The sequence below is a fragment of the Schistocerca americana genome, chromosome 8 (genome assembly GCF_021461395.2).
Source record: "Schistocerca americana isolate TAMUIC-IGC-003095 chromosome 8, iqSchAmer2.1, whole genome shotgun sequence".
In the NCBI taxonomy this organism is placed as follows: Eukaryota; Metazoa; Arthropoda; class Insecta; order Orthoptera; family Acrididae; genus Schistocerca; species Schistocerca americana.
In genome coordinates, this window is record NC_060126.1 from 507,044,494 (window position 1) to 507,066,236 (window position 21,743).

Genomic DNA, 21,743 nt, shown 5'->3' on the forward strand with positions numbered 1-21,743 from the left:
TGTATGATATCGCCGTTTCTTCTCTTTCCTCTTTCTAACAGACAATCTTGTCATCACTAATTCTGTAACTATTCCTGCCATTGTCAAAACTTATTCTACGGTTAATTCCACTAACCCTTCCAGAATCACGTGTTTAGTTATCCCGTATTTATTCTCCGGTTATGCATTATTACGTGTTCGTACAATGCATTTTCCGCGCTATTCCCACAATAGAACTTAAGCGGGTGCTAACTGAGGACTGTACAATGGACACTTCGTAGTGTAGCGATCTGGCAAAAACATTTTGTCAAAATTTTATATTCTTGGATACACAGAGAAGATTAATACGTAATCCTTCTTACCTGTTATTCCTGTTAGTCGTTTACTTCCACTCTGGTAGTCTGAATGTGTGGATTTCACTAATAATTATAAAAACGCTGATCATTCACACAGCCAATTAACCACATAAACAAACAGTGATTGGCATTCACCCGTTTGGGTTTATTCGGCACAACAGGAGCCCTTTCGTCTATGAGAAAGTTTTTAATTCCTAGATGCGACGGGGATTCCGCGGCAAAGACCTCACGTACACTATGCATGCACTCAAAAATCAACTTATGAGTCGTACAGAAATCAACTTATAATATGTTCAAAGACAAATGAAGATGCATTTCAAAATCATATGAATACTCTTCTACTACTAATACTACTAATAGATACACCAACGTGAGCGGACGCTAGGCGCTTTGTGAAACAAGGTTTTTTTTCCTTCCTTCAAGAATATGAATTTGGTGCCCCCTGAAATTGCCGCCTGGGGCAGACATCCCGGTTTGACACCCCCCCCCTCCCTCCCCCTTTGATCAGGGTCTGCATGCCTGTAATTAGAAGTGAGGAGTGTCTCTGGCGTAGAAGCCGTTCCGTTTCTTGCCTCTACGTTTGAGGGCTGCTCTATCTCTTCATCGTTCGAAAACGTTGGAAATTTAAATAATGTTCATATACTGCAGTTATTAGACATTATTGACATTTTTTCCAACAAAATTACCATGGCGGAAAAGGCTTATGTCGTAACAGTCGACCAGTTTTCCCATCCCCAATAAAAAAACATTAACGTATTTTACTTTGACTGTAAACTTATCACAGTCAGGAAGCCGTTGACTATTATTTGTGCTGATGTTCAACCAGCGTAACTGGTTTTGCTACTTCGATGTGCACCACAATTTTCTTTCACTGAAATTTTTTGCCTTCTTATCCAGGCTTACTAAATATGGTAGGCAAACTTTCCTTAACTAAACATAACCATAATGTTGTTAATGTTTGCAGTCAGTGTCCTCAGTTGCTACTTCAGCTATTATTTATCACATAGATTGTTTTTCTTATTTATACGATTAAGCATAATTAAAAGTAAGCATTTTCTTTAGACGCCGAATTAGGTCCTCGTGGGGCGACTTACATGTTCTGACATACCACTAAAAAGCTAGTTATCAACCCTTTCCATTGCCTTTTGTTTGGCCCTGCATATATAATCATAAAACATTAAACCGCACTGTTTTTCAACCGACGCCAACACAGTGTATTCGGAAGTTATGTACCCTCAGAGCTGAATCAGCTGCTGCGTCCTGAAACGTCTTGTTTCCTGTTTCCAGCATTGCCATAGTTTGATGCAAGTTTACTTTTTATTTATGGTAGCTGACAGCTTGCTTGAGTGTTACAGCCTGCACTTCAGCAACTTCACACTGGTGGATGACAAGATTGTTCTATATGGCTGCTGCAAAAAGTATTCGAGCGCCTGTGAAAGAATTCCGTCTATGTAATTAGATGTTTCAGGTATATAACAACACCGTGTTCCGAGAGGTACGTCTGTTTTGTTGTAGTGGCGTAAGCGGAAAACTACGAGGATGCTTGGCAAAGAAAGCTAAGTCAGCGACAGCCGACCGGCGTAAAGCGTCCAGTTTACACTATGTTTTGAACTGCGATTGCATAGTTTGGCCGGTCCGGCGGAGCGCCTATTTTTAAAATTTGATTTAGTGTGAGCGGCCCACGCTCTTGGACAGCAACAGTAAACGTCAGCGGCCATTGGGCGACATCCAGGCCGCTTCCAGGCGGGCTATACGGCGACAGCGGCGCGCCGTTACGCAATTCTGGCCCGGCCGATACTCTTGCACTCCGAATGCTGCCGCAGCACGCCTGCGTCCTCCCTAGGCAGACAGACAGTTGATACTGCCACCGCCGAACCGATCGAACAGGATCGACTGTGGTCTGCGTGCGTCCCTCTTGCAAGCCGACGTTACCGCTTGTGCCGTCTGCTGCCACTGTTCAAAGCCACTCCAGCTTTCTTATCCGGTTCAAATGGCTCTGAGCACTACGGGACTTAACTGCTGAGGTCATCAGTCCCCTAGAACTTAGAACTACTTAAACCTAACCAACCTAAGGACAACACACACATCCATGCCCGAGGCAGGATTCGAACCTGCGACCGTAGCGGTCGTGCGGTTCCAGGCTGAAGCGCCTAGAACAGCTCGGCCACACCGGCCGGCTCTTATCCGGGACTCTCGAGTGCGCTGCCAGTGTTCATTATGTGCCTAGTGAGAAACTCCCATCTCTAATGAATTTGTCTGCATACCACTGTCTATACTGGCAAAAAAAAAATATTGTAGTCTAGACTGTGTCATTCAGATAATGTGACTGTATTTGTTAAAAACCACTGACTATCAATATGAAGCAATGTGCGACAGGTTCTTTCGTTTTGGAAACTTCAAATTTCCCCCGAGCATCGTAACTCCCGTGTGATTGGTCTAACGATGGATGTGACCCAGTATGTGGGCTATTAGTTTCCATAGACAAAATTTTGTGTCTCTACAGATATGTAAATTTACGGGCCTCCTCTACAATATTTCACAATTTTCTCTGCATTCTCGTCGCAGAATTCAGGTTTTGCTACGCCAACGTCATAGAAAGCTCCAGATAAAAAACTAATTGATACAGCTTAACAACAAAAAAAGATTCGAATAACAATGATTTTTCAGGCATTGCACCGTTGGAGAGGCAGTGTTTGGCTTCCTTTCTCCGTTATGATACCTGGCTCATAAAGTCTTGCAGTTTAACCTAAGTATACTGAATGTGCCATGTTCCTCAGGTATTATCAGTGATATTGACTATGCGTACATACAGTTGTTGTTGCTGCTGCTGCTGCTTTTTTTTCTTTTCTTTCTTTTCCTTCGAAGATTTGTTTGGCGCAGCTAACACTCGCTATTATTCTTATTGTTTGCTTTTGTGCAATCAATTGTTTCTTTTCAAGTGATGAGTTACCTCAACAAATTATTCCACAAGACATTACTAAGTAGAAAGATGCGAAATAGGTTAGGAGATTGATTCGTTTGTTTGCAAGACTAGCAATCATACAAAGAACAAAAGCAACTGAACTTGACTGTTTCAAACAGCTTAGCAATGCGCTTCTTCCAGTTGCAATTTTTATCAGTAAGTATACCCAAAAATTTGCAATATTCTACCATGTCTACTTGCGCCTGTTCATGGCCTACATCAGTTGTTGGTATATCTTCAAAAGTGTACAGAACAACTTAATATAGCGTGTTTCCGCAAAATTTGGGGAAGTCCACTTTCATACAATTACTTAATAATTCTTTCAAACCTCATCAGAATTTCTTCTGTTGTTTCCTTCTTAATGAGATGACGCTATTTTGCAGGACATTCATAGAATCATTGTAAACAACGGTTTACAACGTTCTACCAGTCATTTAATTCCTCGACAGTACAAATCCGTTCCTCGGTCATGGCGCCTTTCGAGGATTGCAATGTGAACGTCGTCATCATTCTAACTTCTCATTCCTCCCACGTGTTCTTTCAGCTTGCCGGAAAGATGGAAACACATGGTGCAAGATCTGGACTTCCCATCACCACCACCCACAACTGAGCGGCCTTGGTCAAACCGTTGGTATCATTTCATTACAAATGTTTTTTATTCCCGTCTTTGGTCACAATATCACTTCTTTAGACGATAACCGGTTTCAGTCCGTAATGACGATCCTCAGATCTTTTTTACACCATGGCCTAAAGTGATAAGGCCATAATGGCATCGTCAAAACATATAACCAGCACAGCATCGTCACATAGATCTAAAATAAGGTGTAGAATAATAGGGCATTTCATTACGGCTGGACGCGACACTTCATTTGGTTCATGGTGAATCTGTGTGCAGTTTATACGTTTCGCCCGCAAGAATCCTACTGTTCCGCGCGCATCAACACTGCAGCCGTTTCCAGTGGCCTGTCTGTTTCTCCCCCACACTGTGACGCCCCTTTTATCCGGAATCCAATAGAAGTTCCTCCAGGCGACACAGAGCTAGAGCACGCACAACAGTCTTAGCGTGGGGCGGCACGTGTGAACTTACTTTTCCACGTCCCCTCATGTAACGAATAGGAGTGGACCGAAAACAGATGTCAGTGCGACTTTGTTGGTGATTTCACCACAGTCGCTAAAACTCTCTCACTTTCCAACAAAGTTTGAATTATTCAGCACAAATTTTCCATTTTTTTGTTAAGTATGATAAAACCAGTTCTCTGTGACGCCATCAATTCCATTAAGCTTTGACTTTTTCTAAGAGTGCAACATGGTCTACACATAAAATGCATCGACCAAAAATACCAACTGGAGATATTTTATTATTTAAGACTTTTACTATTTGATGAGTGAGTGTGTAAATAGCATTCTCAGTCGAGCAATCTTTCTGGAATCCGAAGTGTGACGTACTAAGTAAATATTTTCTACCTAAATGTGTGCCTACTCTTGAGTACATTACCTTTCGAGTATTTACGAAAAACACTTCAGTAAGAAAATTCGACGATAATTATTTTTAAATCTTTCTTCTCACTTTTATTATCAAGAGTTTTAACAGTTGTATATTTTAATCCGAATGGAAAAATTCCCTGTGCCAATGACGTATTACAGTCATCGCTATCGACATTAATTATCAAGTTAGAACAACTTCTCAGATTTCTGTTGAAATTCCATCAACACCATACAAGCTTTCGGTTTTCAGAATTCTTATAGTTCTATTAATTTGAATGAATGATTATTGTCCTACTTTTAATTGCTTCAAGAGTTATGGACTGACCTTTTTACGTATTCTCTTGCTTCTTCAGCCAAACCATATAATTCTGTTTCTGCTGCTACGTTCAGAAAGCGATTACTACAAATATTAGCAAATTGTGAATTATTAGTCACAACATTGTTATTTATTTTAACTGTGATTTTACAAGGTGATAATGACTGAATTATACGAGGGCTATCCACAAAGTACATTACGTTTTGGAATTAAAAATAAATAAAGTATTGGAAATTTTTTTTATTATATACAGATGAAAGCCACACTTAAATACTACTTTTCTACATAGTTGCCATTTAAATTAAGGCACTTATCGTAGCGATGGACGAGCTCGGACATTCCTTAGTCGTAAAATTCGGCCGCCTGCGCCTTCAACCACGTGGTTACCTCTTCTTGAAGCTGTGCGTCGTCATCAAACCACTTCTTCATTGCTGGGAATAAGTGGAGGTCGCTCGGTGCCAGGTCGGGACTGTACGGCGGATGAGGAAACAACTCCCACTTAAAACATTCGAGAACTTCACGAGTGGCATTTGCCGTGTGGGCCCGGGCGTTGTCGTGAATCAGCAAGATCTTTGAGCCCAACTTTCCCCTGCGCTTGTTTTGTATTGCTCTTCTGAGGCTGTGGAGAGTTTGGCAATACCTTTGAGAGTTTATTGTAGTGCCTCTTTCCAGGAAATCCACAAAAATCACACCTTTTCTGTCCCAAAAGACAGTCATTACGTGGTTGAAGGCGCAGGCGGCCTAATTTTACGACGAAGGAATTTCCAAGCTCGTCCATCGCTACGATAAGTGCCTTTATTTAAATGGCAACTATGTAGAAAAGTAGTATTTAAGTGTGGCTTTCATCTGTATATAATAAAAAAATTTCCAATACTTTATTTATTTTTAATTCCAAAACGTAATGCACTTTGTGGATGGCCCTCGTATGTAAAAAAAGTAATTTAGTTAAAACTATAGCCTACACACACTTAATTCAACATGTAAACGTCACTACAGATATTTGGATTTAGGTAATGACATGTTCGATATGCCTGCCATTCTTGGTGATGGTGTGGCGCAGGCGAATAGCGAAATTGTGCATGACCCACTGAAGTGTCTGAACATCGACGCTATCGATGACCTCCTGAACGGCTGTTTTCAGCGACGCAATGGTTTTGGAGTTATTGCTGCACACCTTGTATTTAATATAGCCCCACAAAAAGGAGTCGCATGTTTTCAGATCCGGAGAATATGGTGGCCAATCGGGGCCCACGCCAGTAGCCTCTGGGTATCCCAGAGCCAGAATGCGGTTCCCAAAGTGCTCCTCCAGGTCATCAAGCACTCAGCTCCTTCGATGGGGTCGAGCTCCGTCTTGCATGAACCACGTCTTGTCGAAATCAGGGTCACTTTGGATAATGGGGATGAAATCATCTTCCAAAACCTTCACATACCGTTCGATAGTCACCGTGCCATCAATGAATATCGGTCCGATTATTCCGTGACTGAACACTGCACACCACCAGTCGTCCATGGAGGGTGAAGGGACTTGTCGTTCGCTAAATGCGGATTCTCAGTTCCCCAAATGCGCCAACTTTGCTTATTGACGAACCCATCCAAATGAAAGTGGGCTTTGTTGCTAAACCAAACCATATTCACATCGAAGTCCTATTCGTCAATTCTGTGGACAACAGCAATGGCGAAACACATCTGCTGTTCCATGGCTCTGGCTAAACGCCTGTTGGGTTTGAATTTTGTAGGGGAAGAGATGCAGGTCTGCAACAATTTGTCGCAGTGTGTCCCGGTTGAATCCCACCTGTTGGGCAGCTTGTCTGATCGATCTCCTGGGGCTGGTTTGAAACAAAACGCATGTCTTCTCCATGTTTTCAGGCGATTTCACCCTTTTTGAACGACCGATATTGCCAACACTATCATCACGAACGCTACCCGTTCTCTCAAACTTGCGAATCAAATTCTTGATTGTTAGCACACCTGGACCTTTTGTCTTCTGCTTTAACTCGGTGGCAAACTTCCTTTGAGCCGCAGTTGGGCTGTTATTGCTCGCATAGTAGGCCTCCGCGAGCGCTATACGCTCAGGCACGCTGTACCGTAAAATTTTCACGTGCAAATGGCTGACAACAACAACAAGGCGAGTGCGCACGCGCATACTAATTCCCGTCATGCCCTGCGGCCGACCGTGCAGTTTGAACGTCCTACCGCGAACCGTTCATAAGTTATGACCATTTTATTTCATACAGTTCAATAACTGTAACCCTGCACCCTGCGCAGTCGCTCGTTGTCCTATGTGCATTTCACAGGATTCCCATGTGGTCGTAGTTTTAATTTTCCTATATGCACTCCTCATCTCTGTCAACACATGCATGTCTCTACATATTTTAATGATTTTCCTTAAAATATTACAGTATTTTTATAGTATCAAAGAATGTCGCATCATGACTTCTTGTTGCCTTTATTTATATAATTTTCCTTTCCCTCTTACATGAGATTTTAATCCCTGAAGTTATCCATGGCTTATGGCTTTTAATGGACTTGCTGGATAACATTTAGGAAAGCAACTTTCAAATATTGACACAAATTTACTATGGAATAAATTGAATTTGGCACTAGCGTTTCTTTCTATGTACACCACAGTCCATGCCACCTCATGTAACTTACTCTTCAAAACTCTAACCTGGTCTCATTAACAAACTTTATGCTTTGTATGACCATCCCTTAGAGATGTAAAGTGCTTCACTGTTTATTTACATTAATTGTGGATCATGATCAGATATTCGATTAACAGTTGGGCACAGTCTATATATATATATATATATATATATATATATATATATATATATATCAGTCAGGATCATGCTATCTTGCTGCACTCCAGTTGGAAAATTAACCAATGAAATTAGACGGAAACATCCAAAAATGATTCTCGTTCATTTTTCCTACATGTATCTTTTTAGAATCTACATTCAAATCTCCACAAACTACTAACTGTTTCGTCTACTCTGACAGGTAGCTCAATAATGCTCATAAATAGCTGGAAGTTCCCTAGAAGGGATCTGTAGTCTGTTGCATCTACTAGAGAAGTATTCTGTGGTAGCAACTCGCATGCAAATGCTTCTAGGTTCTGATCAACGCAAAAACTATTTGTTTCAACATTTTTGACTTTGCATCCAAGTCTTAAAAATGTTGCATTTCCACCTTTTTCCATGTTAACAAAACACGAAAATGATTCTAGTCTATAATTCGCGATATTTAACTTCTCTAGCCCTGTCGTTACACAGTGTTCAGAGAGGTATAGAACACCTATAGCGATGAGCTCTGATGCCTCGTTCTATGACACCCCATATGTACACTCCTGGAAATGGAAAAAAGAACACATTGACACCGGTGTGTCAGACCCACCATACTTGCTCCGGACACTGCGAGAGGGCTGTACAAGCAATGATCACACGCACGGCACAGCGGACACACCAGGAACCGCGGTGTTGGCCGTCGAATGGCGCTAGCTGCGCAGCATTTGTGCACCGCCGCCGTCAGTGTCAGCCAGTTTGCCGTGGCATACGGAGCTCCATCGCAGTCTTTAACACTGGTAGCATGCCGCGACAGCGTGGACGTGAACCGTACGTGCAGTTGACGGACTTTGAGCGAGGGCGTATAGTGGGCATGCGGGAGGCCGGGTGGACGTACCGCCGAATTGCTCAACACGTGGGGCGTGAGGTCTCCACAGTACATCGATGTTGTCGCCAGTGGTCGGCGGAAGGTGCACGTGCCCGTCGACCTGGGACCGGACCGCAGCGACGCACGGATGCACGCCAAGACCGTAGGATCCTACGCAGTGCCGTAGGGGACCGCACCGCCACTTCCCAGCAAATTAGGGACACTGTTGCTCCTGGGGTATCGGCGAGGACCATTCGCAACCGTCTCCATGAAGCTGGGCTACGGTCCCGCACACCATTAGGCCTTCTTCCGCTCACGCCCCGACATCGTGCAGCCCGCCTCCAGTGGTGTAGCGACAGGCGTGAATGGAGGGACGAATGGAGACGTGCCGTCTTCAGCGATGAGAGTCGCTTCTGCCTTGGTGCCAATGATGGTCGTATGCGTGTTTGGCGCCGTGCAGGTGAGCGCCACAATCAGGACTGCATACGACCGAGGCACACAGGGCCAACACCCGGCATCATGGTGTGGGGAGCGATCTCCTACACTGGCCGTATACCACTGGTGATCGTCGAGGGGACACTGAATAGTGCACGGTACATCCAAACCGTCATCGAACCCATCGTTCTACCATTCCTAGACCGGCAAGGGAACTTGCTGTTCCAACAGGACAATGCACGTCCGCATGTATCCCGTGCCACCCAACGTGCTCTAGAAGGTGTAAGTCAACTACCCTGGCCAGCAAGATCTCCGGATCTGTCCCCCATTGAGCATGTTTGGGACTGGATGAAGCGTCGTCTCACGCGGTCTGCACGTCCAGCACGAACGCTGGTCCAACTGAGGCGCCAGGTGGAAATGGCATGGCAAGCCGTTCCACAGGACTACATCCAGCATCTCTACGATCGTCTCCATGGGAGAATAGCAGCCTGCATTGCTGCGAAAGGTGGATATACACTGTACTAGTGCCGACATTGTGCATGCTCTGTTGCCTGTGTCTATGTGCCTGTGGTTCTGTCAGTGTGATCATGTGATGTATCTGACCCCAGGAATGTGTCAATAAAGTTTCCCCTTCCTGGGACAATGAATTCACGGTGTTCTTATTTCAATTTCCAGGAGTGTATTAGATGGAGTTCAGATCTGGCGAGTTCGAGGCCAGCAGATCAACTGGAACTCGCCACTGTGTTACTCGAATCACTCCATCATCACACTGCTGGCCTTGTGACATGGCGCAATATCTTGTTTAAAATGCCGCTGCCATCAGGAAACATGATCGTCATGAAGGGGCGTACGTGGTCTGCAAGCAGTGTACGATACAGCTTGGTCGTCATGCTGCCTTGCACGAGCTCCATGGGACACATGGATGCCCAAGTGAATGTTCCACAGGGCATAATGGAGGCACCACAAGCTTGTCTCTGTCCTGCAGTACAGGCGTCAAGGAGCTGTTCCCCTGGAAGACGACAGATTCGCGTCCTCCCAGCGGCTTGATGAAGGTATGGGGATTCATCAGACCTACACACAACGTTCTGTCACTGCGCCAACGTCCAATGACGATGCTCACGTACCCATTTCAGTCGTAGTTGCTTATGTGATGGTGTTAACACTGGCACGTACATGCATCGTCGGCTGCGGAGGCCCTTCGCTAGGAGTGTTCCGTGCACTGCGTGTTCAGAAACACCTGTACTCTGCTTAGCAATAAAAGTCTGATTTTAGTTCCGCCACAGTTCGCCGCCTGTCCTGTTTTACCAGTTTGCCCAGTCTACTACGTCCGACGTCTTTAATGAGGGGAGGCAGTCCAACCCCACGACGTCTGGACGTGGTTTCATTTTGGGGTTCTCCACGTGTTGAAGACAAGTCGTACAGTTTTCGAAATGTTCGTGCCGAGCCTCCGGGCCATCACGATCTGCCCTCTGTCAAACGCAGATAGATCGTCCCCAAACCACACACGGACAGCACACTCAGTGATTCTACATGCACAAGTGTGTGTGTGTGTGTGTGTGTGTGTGTGTGTGTGTGTGTGTGTGTGTGTGTGTGTGTCCGACTAGCAGTTACTCGTCGCCAGGTGACGCTGCTACTGTATGGACGGATTTATATCGGTAGTAAGGTCGATGGTCATAATATTATCAGTGTATTATTGTCCCGTTAACTTCTAGTTTCTTTTAAGACTGTCCGTCTGTAACCTGGCTCTAACCTCGAAAATGTGTCGCTCTGACTCCAGTGAACACATGAATTTTGTCTTGTTTGCTTGTCCCCCCCCCCCCCCCCCCCCGCCCCTCTCCCACCGCTTCCACTTCCCTCTTGCTTCTATAATTGCAGCCTGTTACTTTTCAAATACATTGCCACAAAATGTTTTTATGCCTTCAGCCTCCTAATGTTGACAACTGCTAAAAGATTTTGGTAGCAGCCCAGACTGCAAATGCAAGTTACACTGAGGATGAGCGTATGCCACTCGAAATAGACGACAAACAAAGATAATTCCAACATACCACTCTAAGGAGTACCTGCTGTTACCAACATCCTGCTGTACTGAAATATCGACGGAACACTAAACATTACTTCACGAACAAACCTGTAACAACGTTATCTTCATAGGACAGGTGACGTGTCAAACGATGCTGAGGAGTGTGTGTAGGCCACGTAATAGGTTTCGCCAAATACCGAAACAGGAAACGTTGAATACGTACTCTCGAGTTCTGTCAATGGGCGTCTCTCGCCTAATCAGTGCTTCTCCTCTAGTGCTTGTTAAATGTATAACGCGACGTTTTACTCCACAGCTGGTCCACTGTTCAACTCGACAATCGGGACAGATGTGGGAAGTGCTGACGATAGCGCCGTCGGCGGCCCCTCGAACAAGACTGGCCCCGGCGCAGCCATCCGCCCCAGCCATCTGTCACGCGGCTCCGATAGCAACGTTGGCGTCACCCACAACGCTACAGCCAACGCTACCAAGACGCCTGGCTTCGACAGCATCGTCGGGGTCATTCAGAACAGCACTGCCAATGCCACGAAGAATCTGCTCGGGGGAAACACTGCAGTCAACTGGAGATGCGGTGTCAACGTGAGTCACGCAGTAAATCAGTCTGGAGGCGACGCTGACAGCTTCCCTACTCCGAAATGTGCAGCAGTTCTTCCAACGAATGTCAGCACAGTTCTTCCAACTAATGTCAGCACCGCCAACTGCAAGAACAGCACGCACTGCTTGAACGCCTCCGTTGCATCAGGCAACAATGGTACACGTGTCACTGAGTACGTATGACCTCATTCTCAGAAGCAAATTGTCCCAATTTAAGAGGAACTAACTAACTAACTGTGTTTGTTGAGAACTAAAATATCACCAGGCACTGGCCAGTAACTTAATTATCAAAATATCATTAGACACTAAACGAATGAAGTCTATCTATAATGAAAAAAAAAACTTTGTTTACTTACAAGTCTTTAAACGTGTAAGTACAGTGTACAAATTATAAAGAAACATTTTCAGTCTTCGCCCCAACACTAACGCCTATGGGTAAAACGTTATCAGAACAATCACTAACCAGTCTACAACCTTTGAATATTGTGGAATCAACAGTAACATAATATGTTCACGGTACAGTCCAATGTCAGGCCCCTGCTGCACGTTTTCCAGGTAGGAAGTGATGTTCTACATCTGTATACATGTAAGTGGAAATGTCCTGACTGACTGACTGACTGATTAACGTCCAGCAAAAACAGTTAACTGTAGACATCGTTTAAGAGGGGATTTTTCGAAATTTTGCCCCTAAGGGCAGGAAGTAGGGGCTCAAAGGTTTTCTGAAAATATGTCCTTATTAAGGAAATTTTGAATTCGGCTTCTCGGCAGAAATAAAAAAAATTGGGTGTTCCCGCATTTTTTGAAATTCAGTCCCTGAGGAAGTGAAATAATGGGTGAAAAAGTTTTTTGAAAATAAATCATTATTAAAGAACTATTAAACCATTTTTAAAAATACCTCTATGAAAAGTGGTATTTGGCCTTTAGGTTAGAAAAAGGAAATGATTGTTTAAAGTGTTTTTAGAAATTCAACCCCAACCGGCAAGAAACAGGGACTCAAAAGTTTTAAAAAATATTTTATTATGAAACCAGAATCACTTCTTGGTCAGAAGTACGTTCGAAATTCGCGTGAAAATTTTAGAAGGTGTTGCAATTTGTGAACAAAATCAAAGAAAGCTATTTACCGGCCACTGCGACAACTCGGTTTTGAATGAGTTGAAAGAATTCAGTACCGGACGTAAGACTGGCGCTAATAACTATAGAACCATATCCAGCATGTCAGTTCCTTTCTTCAACTCGCTATATGAAATAAAATTACACGCGTGGAATACTTTAATTGCGCAGAGCCTGCTAGCCACGTAAAGCGTCACTAACTCTTTTATAGTGCACAGATTTACAAATTGGCAACGGGCGTAACAACATACAAATCCGATGAAAGAGAAACGAAGAAAAGAAACCTGTGCAGGTCGTAAAGGCTACGCGTGCCTGTCAACACAGCTGTGGAGTACCTGCAGTAATTTCAATAAAATTTGGTACAATATGAGATTGTGCTATGAGAAAGTGAGATTACTGCGGGTGGAACCGATGAGACACCTGTATATAGGAAGGGTAGAAGGACGGATCCTCAAAATTACAGACCAATATCCTTAACATCGGTTTGTTGCAGGATTCTCGAACATATTCTCAGTTCGAATACAACGAATTTCCTTGAGACAGAGAAGTTGCTGTCCATGCATCAGCACGGATTTAGAAAGCATCGCTCCTGCGAAACGCAACTCCCCTTTTTTCACATGATATCTTGCGAACCATGGATGAAGGGTATCAGACGGATGCCATATTCCTCGACTTCCGGAAAGCGTTTGACTCGGTGCCCCACTGCAGACTCCTAACTAAGGTACGAGCAAATGGGATTGATTCCCAAATATGTGAGTGGCTCGAAGACTTCTTAAGTAATAGAACCCAGTACGTTGTCCTCGATGGTGAGTGTTCATCGGAGGTGAGGGTATCATCTGGAGTGCCCCAGGGAAGTGTGGTAGGTTCCACTGTTGTTTTCTATCTACATAAATGATCTTTTGGATAGGGTGGATAGCAATGTGCGGCTGTTTGCTGATGATGATGTGGTGTACGGGAAGGTGTCGTCGTTGAGTGACTGTAGGAGGATACAAGATGACTTGGACAGGATTTGTGATTGGCGTAAAGAATGGCAGCTAACTCTAAATATAGATAAGTGTAAATTAATGCAGAGGAATAGGAAAAAGAATCTTGTAATGTTTGAATACTCCATTAGTAGTGTAGCGCTTGACACAGTCACGTCGATTAAATATTTGGGCGTAACATTGCAGAGCGATATGAAGTGGGATGTCAGTTGTGGGGAAGGCGGATAGTCGTCTTCGGTTCATTGGTAGAATTTTGGGAAGATGTGGTTCATCTGTAAAGGAGACCGCTTATAAAACACTAATACGACCTATTCTTGAGTACTGCTCGAGCGTTTGGGATCCCTATCAGGTCGGATTGAGGGAGGACATAGAAGCAATTCAGAGGCGGGCTGCTAGATTTGTTACTGGTAGGTTTGATCATCATCACGCGAGTGTTACGGAAATGGTCCAGGAACTCGGGCGGGAGTCTCTGGAGGAAAGGAGGCGTTCTTTTCGTGAATCGCTACTGAGGAAATTTAGAGAACCAGCATTTGAGGCTGACTGCAGTACAATTTTACTGCCGCCAACTTACATTTCGCGGAAAGACCACAAAGATAAGAGAGATTAGGGCTCGTACAGAGGCATATAGGCAGTCATTTTTCCGTCGTTCTGTTTGGGAGTGGAACAGGGAGAGAAGATGCTAGTTGTGGTACGAGGTACCCTCCGCCACGCACCGTATGGTGGATTGCGGAGTATGTATGTAGATGTAGATGACACGATTGCAAAACTCTGGTGAAGAAGGATCATACGCGCTAAGAGCAGATAACGAAATCGAAAATTACGAGTATGTCATAATTTGTTCGGATATGAAAAAACGCATGTTAAAATTCTATGGGCAAATTAGAAGAAATGAACTATCCAGATTAATGAGGCTGTGGAATTACACGAAAGTCGCAGTAAAGCTAAAACTGAAACATTAAAATGGATCACACAGTAAATAAAGGCTTGAGGGAAGCAGCAATAAATAAGTCGTAAGAAGACAGAAAAAATTCCAGGCCGAAATTTCACGTCCGGACAGTTGCCCTGGTAGTAAGACCCAAGAAGCCCAGAATAAAATGGTTTCCCAACAGGAAAAGAGCACGTTCGCAGAGAATGAGTCATTTGGACATAAAGAAAAGCCAGAACATTTTTTTCCCAAGTGAAATGGAAGCATCAGTGCGCATTTAAGTTGCAGACAAGTCAACATGGGTCTGGAAGAGGTAAGCTGCGATCTACTCGTAAAGCTGTTTTATATATAATTAAAAAATTTAAAAAACCAACAACAAAGCCAGCAGTAGCGCTGCTGCTCTTCGCGAGTTATCAGGCATTAAAGGAATACGGAGAGGTTCTCTTTCCACAGCGGGGTTGAAGAACATGATTCAGAAGTTGGAATTAACTTGCGATTTGAGGACTGCTCTTGGGATAGGCCGACGGCCGACTCTCCCAGAAACTGTCGAAGTACTTAGGTGTTATCACGGCTGAGAATGCTGGACGCGATGTGCGATCTTCAAGCAGTGCACGAGCAATGCCACGACAGCTGATCATTTCACGGTCCACCGATCGTAAAGTGCTACGTAAAATTATTGTGGAACGGTACCTCTAGTGCGCTTCCAGGCTTTCTTGGTTGCAGAAGGTCGTCACAATGAACAACGCTTGTAATCTGGAAAGTAAACATGATGCGGAATTAATAAATGTTACCGTCTCACCTGGAAATTAAATTTTGTTTCTTTCAATGGTTTACTTGTAATTTCTGTACCGCACGTCCTTACAAATGTTTCCACAAATTTTCATTATGCTACGGTCACTTGTTTGTCATGGTGCTCCTCTCAAGCAGCCAAAGTTTTAACTATAACCACTCTATATATGTAAGAAACAGTCCCAGAATTCACCTGAAGCGACATAGGGAAATTTCTGGAAACGTAATCTGGATCTTGAAATGGGATTTGGACTTCGCTCTGCCTAAATATAAACGCCGTCTCCATCGCAGGCTAGATAGTTTCTGCTTACGTTGTATGCACTCTTTAGAATGGCCAGTCTAGTACTCGAAATACGCAGCTAATTTATGATACCAATAATTTAACAAATTGTAGTTAAAACTCAGCACAGTAATCCAAGAGATATGTGATGGACCTTGAAACGCTGGTCTAATAGTTGTAACAGTAAAATGTATAACACAAAAACTAAAATTTAAAAAAGCGTTAAAATGAGGATATAACAGTACGACTGCATGTTCATATGTGTAACTGAGGCTAAACAACGAGTACTGTTAGTGTGATTATCAGAGTGCATATCAAAATATTATCTACTGGGTTCTCTTTGGATGGATACCGAAGGAACCAGACACAATAAAAACCGACTTTTCGGCGTTAGCGTCATCGTCTCGTACAGCGGAGGTCACGGGCATGTGAGAGGTGCAAACGTATTTATTTCTTATTCGTAACACAACAATAATATGTGTTCTGAATACTTACCTGTTTCAATAACGATTGATCTGGCGGTAGGATATCTTTTCTGATGCTAATGTGTGTTCAGAAGAAGAAAAAAAACACCTGTCGCTTACATCTGATAAAGAAGGTAGTGAGATGGCCGCCGGAATGTTTCACGGAAACTGTGAATAATATCTATCGGGATGACTGCATCGGGTATCAAATCTCTTTCCGTCCCAATCTGTGCTCATCGTTTCACCGCAGAGCCGTCTTGTTCGAAACAAGCAAAGAAGTGATTAGCTCAGAAGACAGTAACATGAAAGACTTCACAGAACTAGTGATTCGTGAACAACGTGACCTACGAGAAAATTAACGTGGAATGTCTGTAGGAACACGAAAGAAGGTAGGGAAGTAACTAAATTGCCCGACAAGATATTGATTTTAATTACAACAGCCCATCTGCGTACACGAATACGCACGTAACGCGGCACGTAAACCCCTACAATTTTAAGTAACTGTAACTCATACTAGGAGACTAAATTTGCTTCTACGGTAAAATGGCCAACGATAAATGTTTTTCTGAAATATAACCACGCAATGCGAGAAATAGATTAGAGAATCTGTGTATTCTAATGTACTGTGCTGTACTTTCAATCGAGACGAAGTCGAAATCTATTCCAGTGGATTGAAGTTGCCTATGGTACACCTTTAGGCACTAGTCCTAGTCAATTGTGCTTTTTCGCCACACAGGTCGAAAACAGAAAAACTGAAGAATGAAAATATTTTAGCGTATGTGTTACCCGTGAATTTCTTTCTGTTTTCTCAATACATATTATAACAAGCTAACTGGTGTGGCTTATTTAATAGATCCCCACGCATTTGTGTACTTGCGCAAATTTCTTCTTTCCAACACAATTTCTGCAACCTACATAGACTTGAACTTGCTTGTTGTACTCGGGCTCTGATTCACATCTAAAATGCTTACCCCGACACACCAAATTAACTATTCCTTCCTGCTGCAGAATGTGTCCAATAAACAGATCCCTTCTTTTAGTCAGGACATTTCACAAAGCTCTTTTCCTTCCAATCTGATACAGCACTTCCTCGCTAGTGACTATCTACACACTGAATCTTCAGCATTTCTCTGCTGTCGCCAGTAATTTTACAAAAAAAAAAAAAAAAAAAGCAGAACTCGCCCACTTTTTTTGCTTCTCACTGTCTAACCCAATTCCACCAGCATTATCTGACTTCATGCGACTACCAGCCAAGAACGTTGTTAACTTTAATTCTTCTTATAACCTGTTTTCAAGATAATATCCATTCCGCTCAACTCATCTATCAAGAGCTTTGCAATTTCAGGCAAGATTACATGCCATCATAAACCTCAAAATTTTTCTCTCTCTTCCAGGAACTTCAATTCTTGCACCATAATAAAGTATTTTAATTAAAAAAACTTGTAAAATCTTCTAAAAACGTTTTGGTAGCCGTATAAGCGGTTAGCAATTCCTTTATAACAGGATCACACACAACCCGTTTCGCGATGGTTTAATCACTTTCTCAGATGTTCGCATGTAACTAATTTAACATTGGTTCGTTAAAATACATGGTTTCCTAACTTTCGGATGGCATTCTTGTTGGAAGAACCGCCTAAATTGAATGGTTACGAGATGTTACATCAAAATTCCAAATTCCAAGTTTTTTAGAAGATTTTAATAGTCTTTTGAAAAAATTTTTAAAATTTGTGGATGCCCAAACCGTAAAATAATATGTTCTTTCGCCATACTTCTCCTAGGTTTCCTTTACTGTTGCTTCAGTGTGCGAGGATAGATTACAACCTTATCTCATTCCCTTCTCAGTTACATCCAATTTTCATCTCGTTCGACTAACTGCAATCTGGTTCCTGTATAAGTTGCAGATAACTTTCCACTTCTTTTCTTATCACTGATAACTTCTAAATTTCGAAGACAGTTTCTGTCAGCATTGTCAAAGCTCATCTCTCCGTATACATCCAATCTGCATGTGGGTTTGTCTTCCTACATTTCTCCTGAGCCCCAAGCGTTCCTCCCCCATGTCGGCTTCATATTGTGCCTTGTCTTTTGCCCAATTATTCGTCTGCTGCCTCCAGTATTTCCACCTTTGAGAGTTATCTATTTTAGTCAAACGTTGTCTAGTGTTCCCTTTGAAACTCTCAACAATCTCCGGTTGTTTAACTTACACAGGTTCCATTTCATTTAGATTCTGCCGGTTGGTTGTTTGGTTAGGGGGAGATGACCAAACAGCGAGGTCATTGGTCCCATAGGATGGGGAAGGAAGTCGGCCGTGCCCTTTCAAAGGAACCATCCCGGTATTTCCCTGAAGCGATTTTGCGAAACCACGGAAAACCCAAATCAGGATCGCCAGACGCGGGTTTGAACCATCATCTTCCGGAATGTGAGTCCAATATACTAACCACCGCGGCACCTCGCTCGGTTTTATATTCTTCAGTCCATATTTCATAAAAATAACTCTAGGTCAAAGTACAGGTCTTCGCATGAGTATGCTTTTCACTTTAAAATATCGTGTCGAAATCTCTGTCTTGCTATCACATAATTATCTCCCATCACGTAATTATCTCTGAATCTCTAACGTGTATACATCCTCCTTTCGTGATTCTCAAACCAAGTGTTGGCAATGATTAAATTGTGCTCCGAGTAAAATTCTATCTGGCTCCTTGCCCTTTCATTGATGTCCTCCAGTTATCTTTCTCCTACTATTTTTCCTTCTCTTCCTTTCCGTACTAACGACTTTTAGTTCCCCATCACAAATTTTCATCTCGCTTATCCACCTGAATAATTTATGTTCCCTCATTATACATTATTTAAGTTTTTTCATCATATTATGAGCTAGTAGGTATATAAACATCTGACTAATGTTGTGGAAGCTGACTTGAATACGATAACCTGTTCTCCATGTTTTTCATAGATTTGACGCGTTTTTTTTTTATCTTGTTCATTATTAGAGCTATTCCTGCATACCACATTTGATTTCGTGTCCAGCACATTGTACTCACCTAATCAGAAATCGTGTTTTCCCTGGCACCGCACTTCAATAATTCATTTTATCCGACTTCAAACTATTCATTTTACTTTTCAATTTCTCTAATCGAAATGCTTAAGGCTTCTGACATTGCACGTTCCGACCCGTAGAACGCTGGTGTGTGTGTGTGTGTGTGTGTGTGTGTGTAAATCTTTATGAAAACTTCCTCCTCCTCAAACATTCACGTCCAGAAATTCGAATAGTCTACCTAGGAGAATTCCATAATTAAGCCACAAAATTAAGCTGCACGTCATAGGGGAAATTAACGACTACAGTTTTTCTTGGGTTTTTACACTGCCGTTATACCAACAGTAAATAGACATGTTGCCTTATATGGCATTCCATCGGCAACCAAATCTCAAAAGATTGCAGTTGTTGCTTTTCCGACAGAAAATACACAACAATTATGTCAAGATTTCAGCTTCTCTTGTTCAATGTTTCAGGCGCAACACAACGTTACGGAACGGTACACTAGGAGAGCACATGTTGAACGATGAAGGCGTTCCGAAGATAAATGAAACAGGTACGCTTTTTTGATATCAGAAATTTTATTCGTAATAGCCACGACTAATTAACATCTGATACCTGTTTACTATGATGATGAAATGATGAGGCATTCATCTATTGGTTTTGTTTATTTAAACATGCCTTTCATACAATAGACAGTGGTGCTGCTTACGTCCATCATCATGCATGATCAATACAGTTACTAATGATTGACTAAATGGATAAAATTATACCAATTTAAGGTAGATGTTAAATCGTTGTATCTGATAAATCTGTAACTAATTCGTCCTAGATTAGGATAACTAACACTGCCTAGAACTACTTTGTGTAACATGTATTTATATGGGCATCATTTTCATTAACGGCTCGGACGACACAAACCAGTGTAGAAGAACCTGTGCTGGATTCAGAATCGTTACTGTAGTATGCTATTGGAAATTGCGTATTTAAATTTAGACCGATCGACGAAAGATCTTTGCTTATCATTCGTTAGGTCTTTTCTTCGATACAGATGCCACACGAAATATGTTAACAGTTGAAACATTGCATTGTTTTTCTCTTTTGGGGATTACATGCTGCGTTGTGTGTGACAAGTTAAGGCTCTTTGTTGGAGCGGCAGTGGAACACGGATGCCTGATGTTAGGTACGCAACAAAGTAGAAAAAGAAAAAAGTACAGAAGTTTCAACACGTGTCTCGGAAGTATGCTCTATGTTTAAGAAAAACTGTTTGAATCAAATGAACGCTGAAAACAAGCGCTTTTCCGACCACCATGAAACAAAACAAGATGTTTATTTTGTCAGAATTACATCGAGGATGAAACTGAACATAAAAAAATGTGTTTAAGAAGGATGCCTTCTTTTCACGGGACTGCGCCATCGAACTGCACCACTACGGCTTCCCTCACGGACTACTTCAGATCTCTCTGGTTGCTCTTGGGTACTTTCCAGGTTTCAGTCCGTCCATGAGAAGTGCCTTGGTAACAGAATAACTAAAGCAGTGTCCGCGAAAGCCAGCCGTCCCGGTTCTAGTTCATATTACGGTCCAACACACAGTTTTAAATTCTCACATTTAGTAACGCAATAAATTAATTACACTGTGTGTGCATCAAACCCAAGCCCAGCACTTCACGTGCAATAAAATGATATAAATTTAAATTGTATTTCGAGTATCTAACCAAGCAAGCACTGGCTTCGAAGACTACTACACTGAAAGCGATAATGAAAGTTTGTGACGACTGGGTATAGTAAGCTTTCCATAACTTTCAGAATTTGTAGGACTGCAGATTTCGGTGCGAGTGTATATACGTCGATGTCATATGTGTTTCGTGTGTTAGATCTTTAGTCCCAATACTGGTTTGTAGCTCCCTACGATCGTCTATCCTGTGCAAGCGTCTTCATCTCCGAATAACTATTGTAACCTACATGCATTTAAGCATGCTTACTGTATCATGCCCTGGTCTCCCTCTACAACTTTTAACTCCCCCCCCCCCCTCTCTCTCTCTCTCTCTCTCTCTCTCTCTCTCTCTCTCTCTCTCTCTCTCTCTCTCTCTCTCTCTCTCTCTCTCTCTCTCTCTCACACACACACACACACACACACACACACACACACAAACACAGATCCCTTCATTATCAAACTGATGACTACTTGATGCTTCAGGATGTGTTTTATCAATCGACCCGTTCTTTTAGTAAAGTCGTGCCATAAATTTCGGTTTTCCTCCAATTCGATTCAGTACCCCTTTATTTGCTATCCTATCTGCCCATCTAATCTTCAGCATTCTTTTGTAGCACCACATTCCAAATGTTTCTAT

At 42.7% G+C, this 21,743-nt stretch overlaps 2 protein-coding genes across 3 annotated transcripts in view; one reads left to right on the plus strand and one right to left on the minus strand.

Moving 5' to 3' along the window:
• LOC124544869 (trichoplein keratin filament-binding protein) overlaps positions 1–21,743 on the minus strand; it is a 754,849-nt gene that overhangs the window by 414,500 nt on the left and 318,606 nt on the right. The gene's annotated exons all lie outside the window — the stretch shown is intronic.
• The window catches only part of LOC124544871 (peptidoglycan-recognition protein LC-like), a 64,046-nt gene that overhangs the window by 22,644 nt on the left and 19,659 nt on the right, over positions 1–21,743 (plus strand). Inside the window, exons 2-3 of the mRNA XM_047123587.1 lie at positions 11,515–11,986; positions 19,869–19,948. Coding sequence (XP_046979543.1) covers positions 11,515–11,986; positions 19,869–19,948 — 552 coding nt within the window. The remainder of the gene's footprint in view (positions 1–11,514; positions 11,987–19,868; positions 19,949–21,743) is intronic.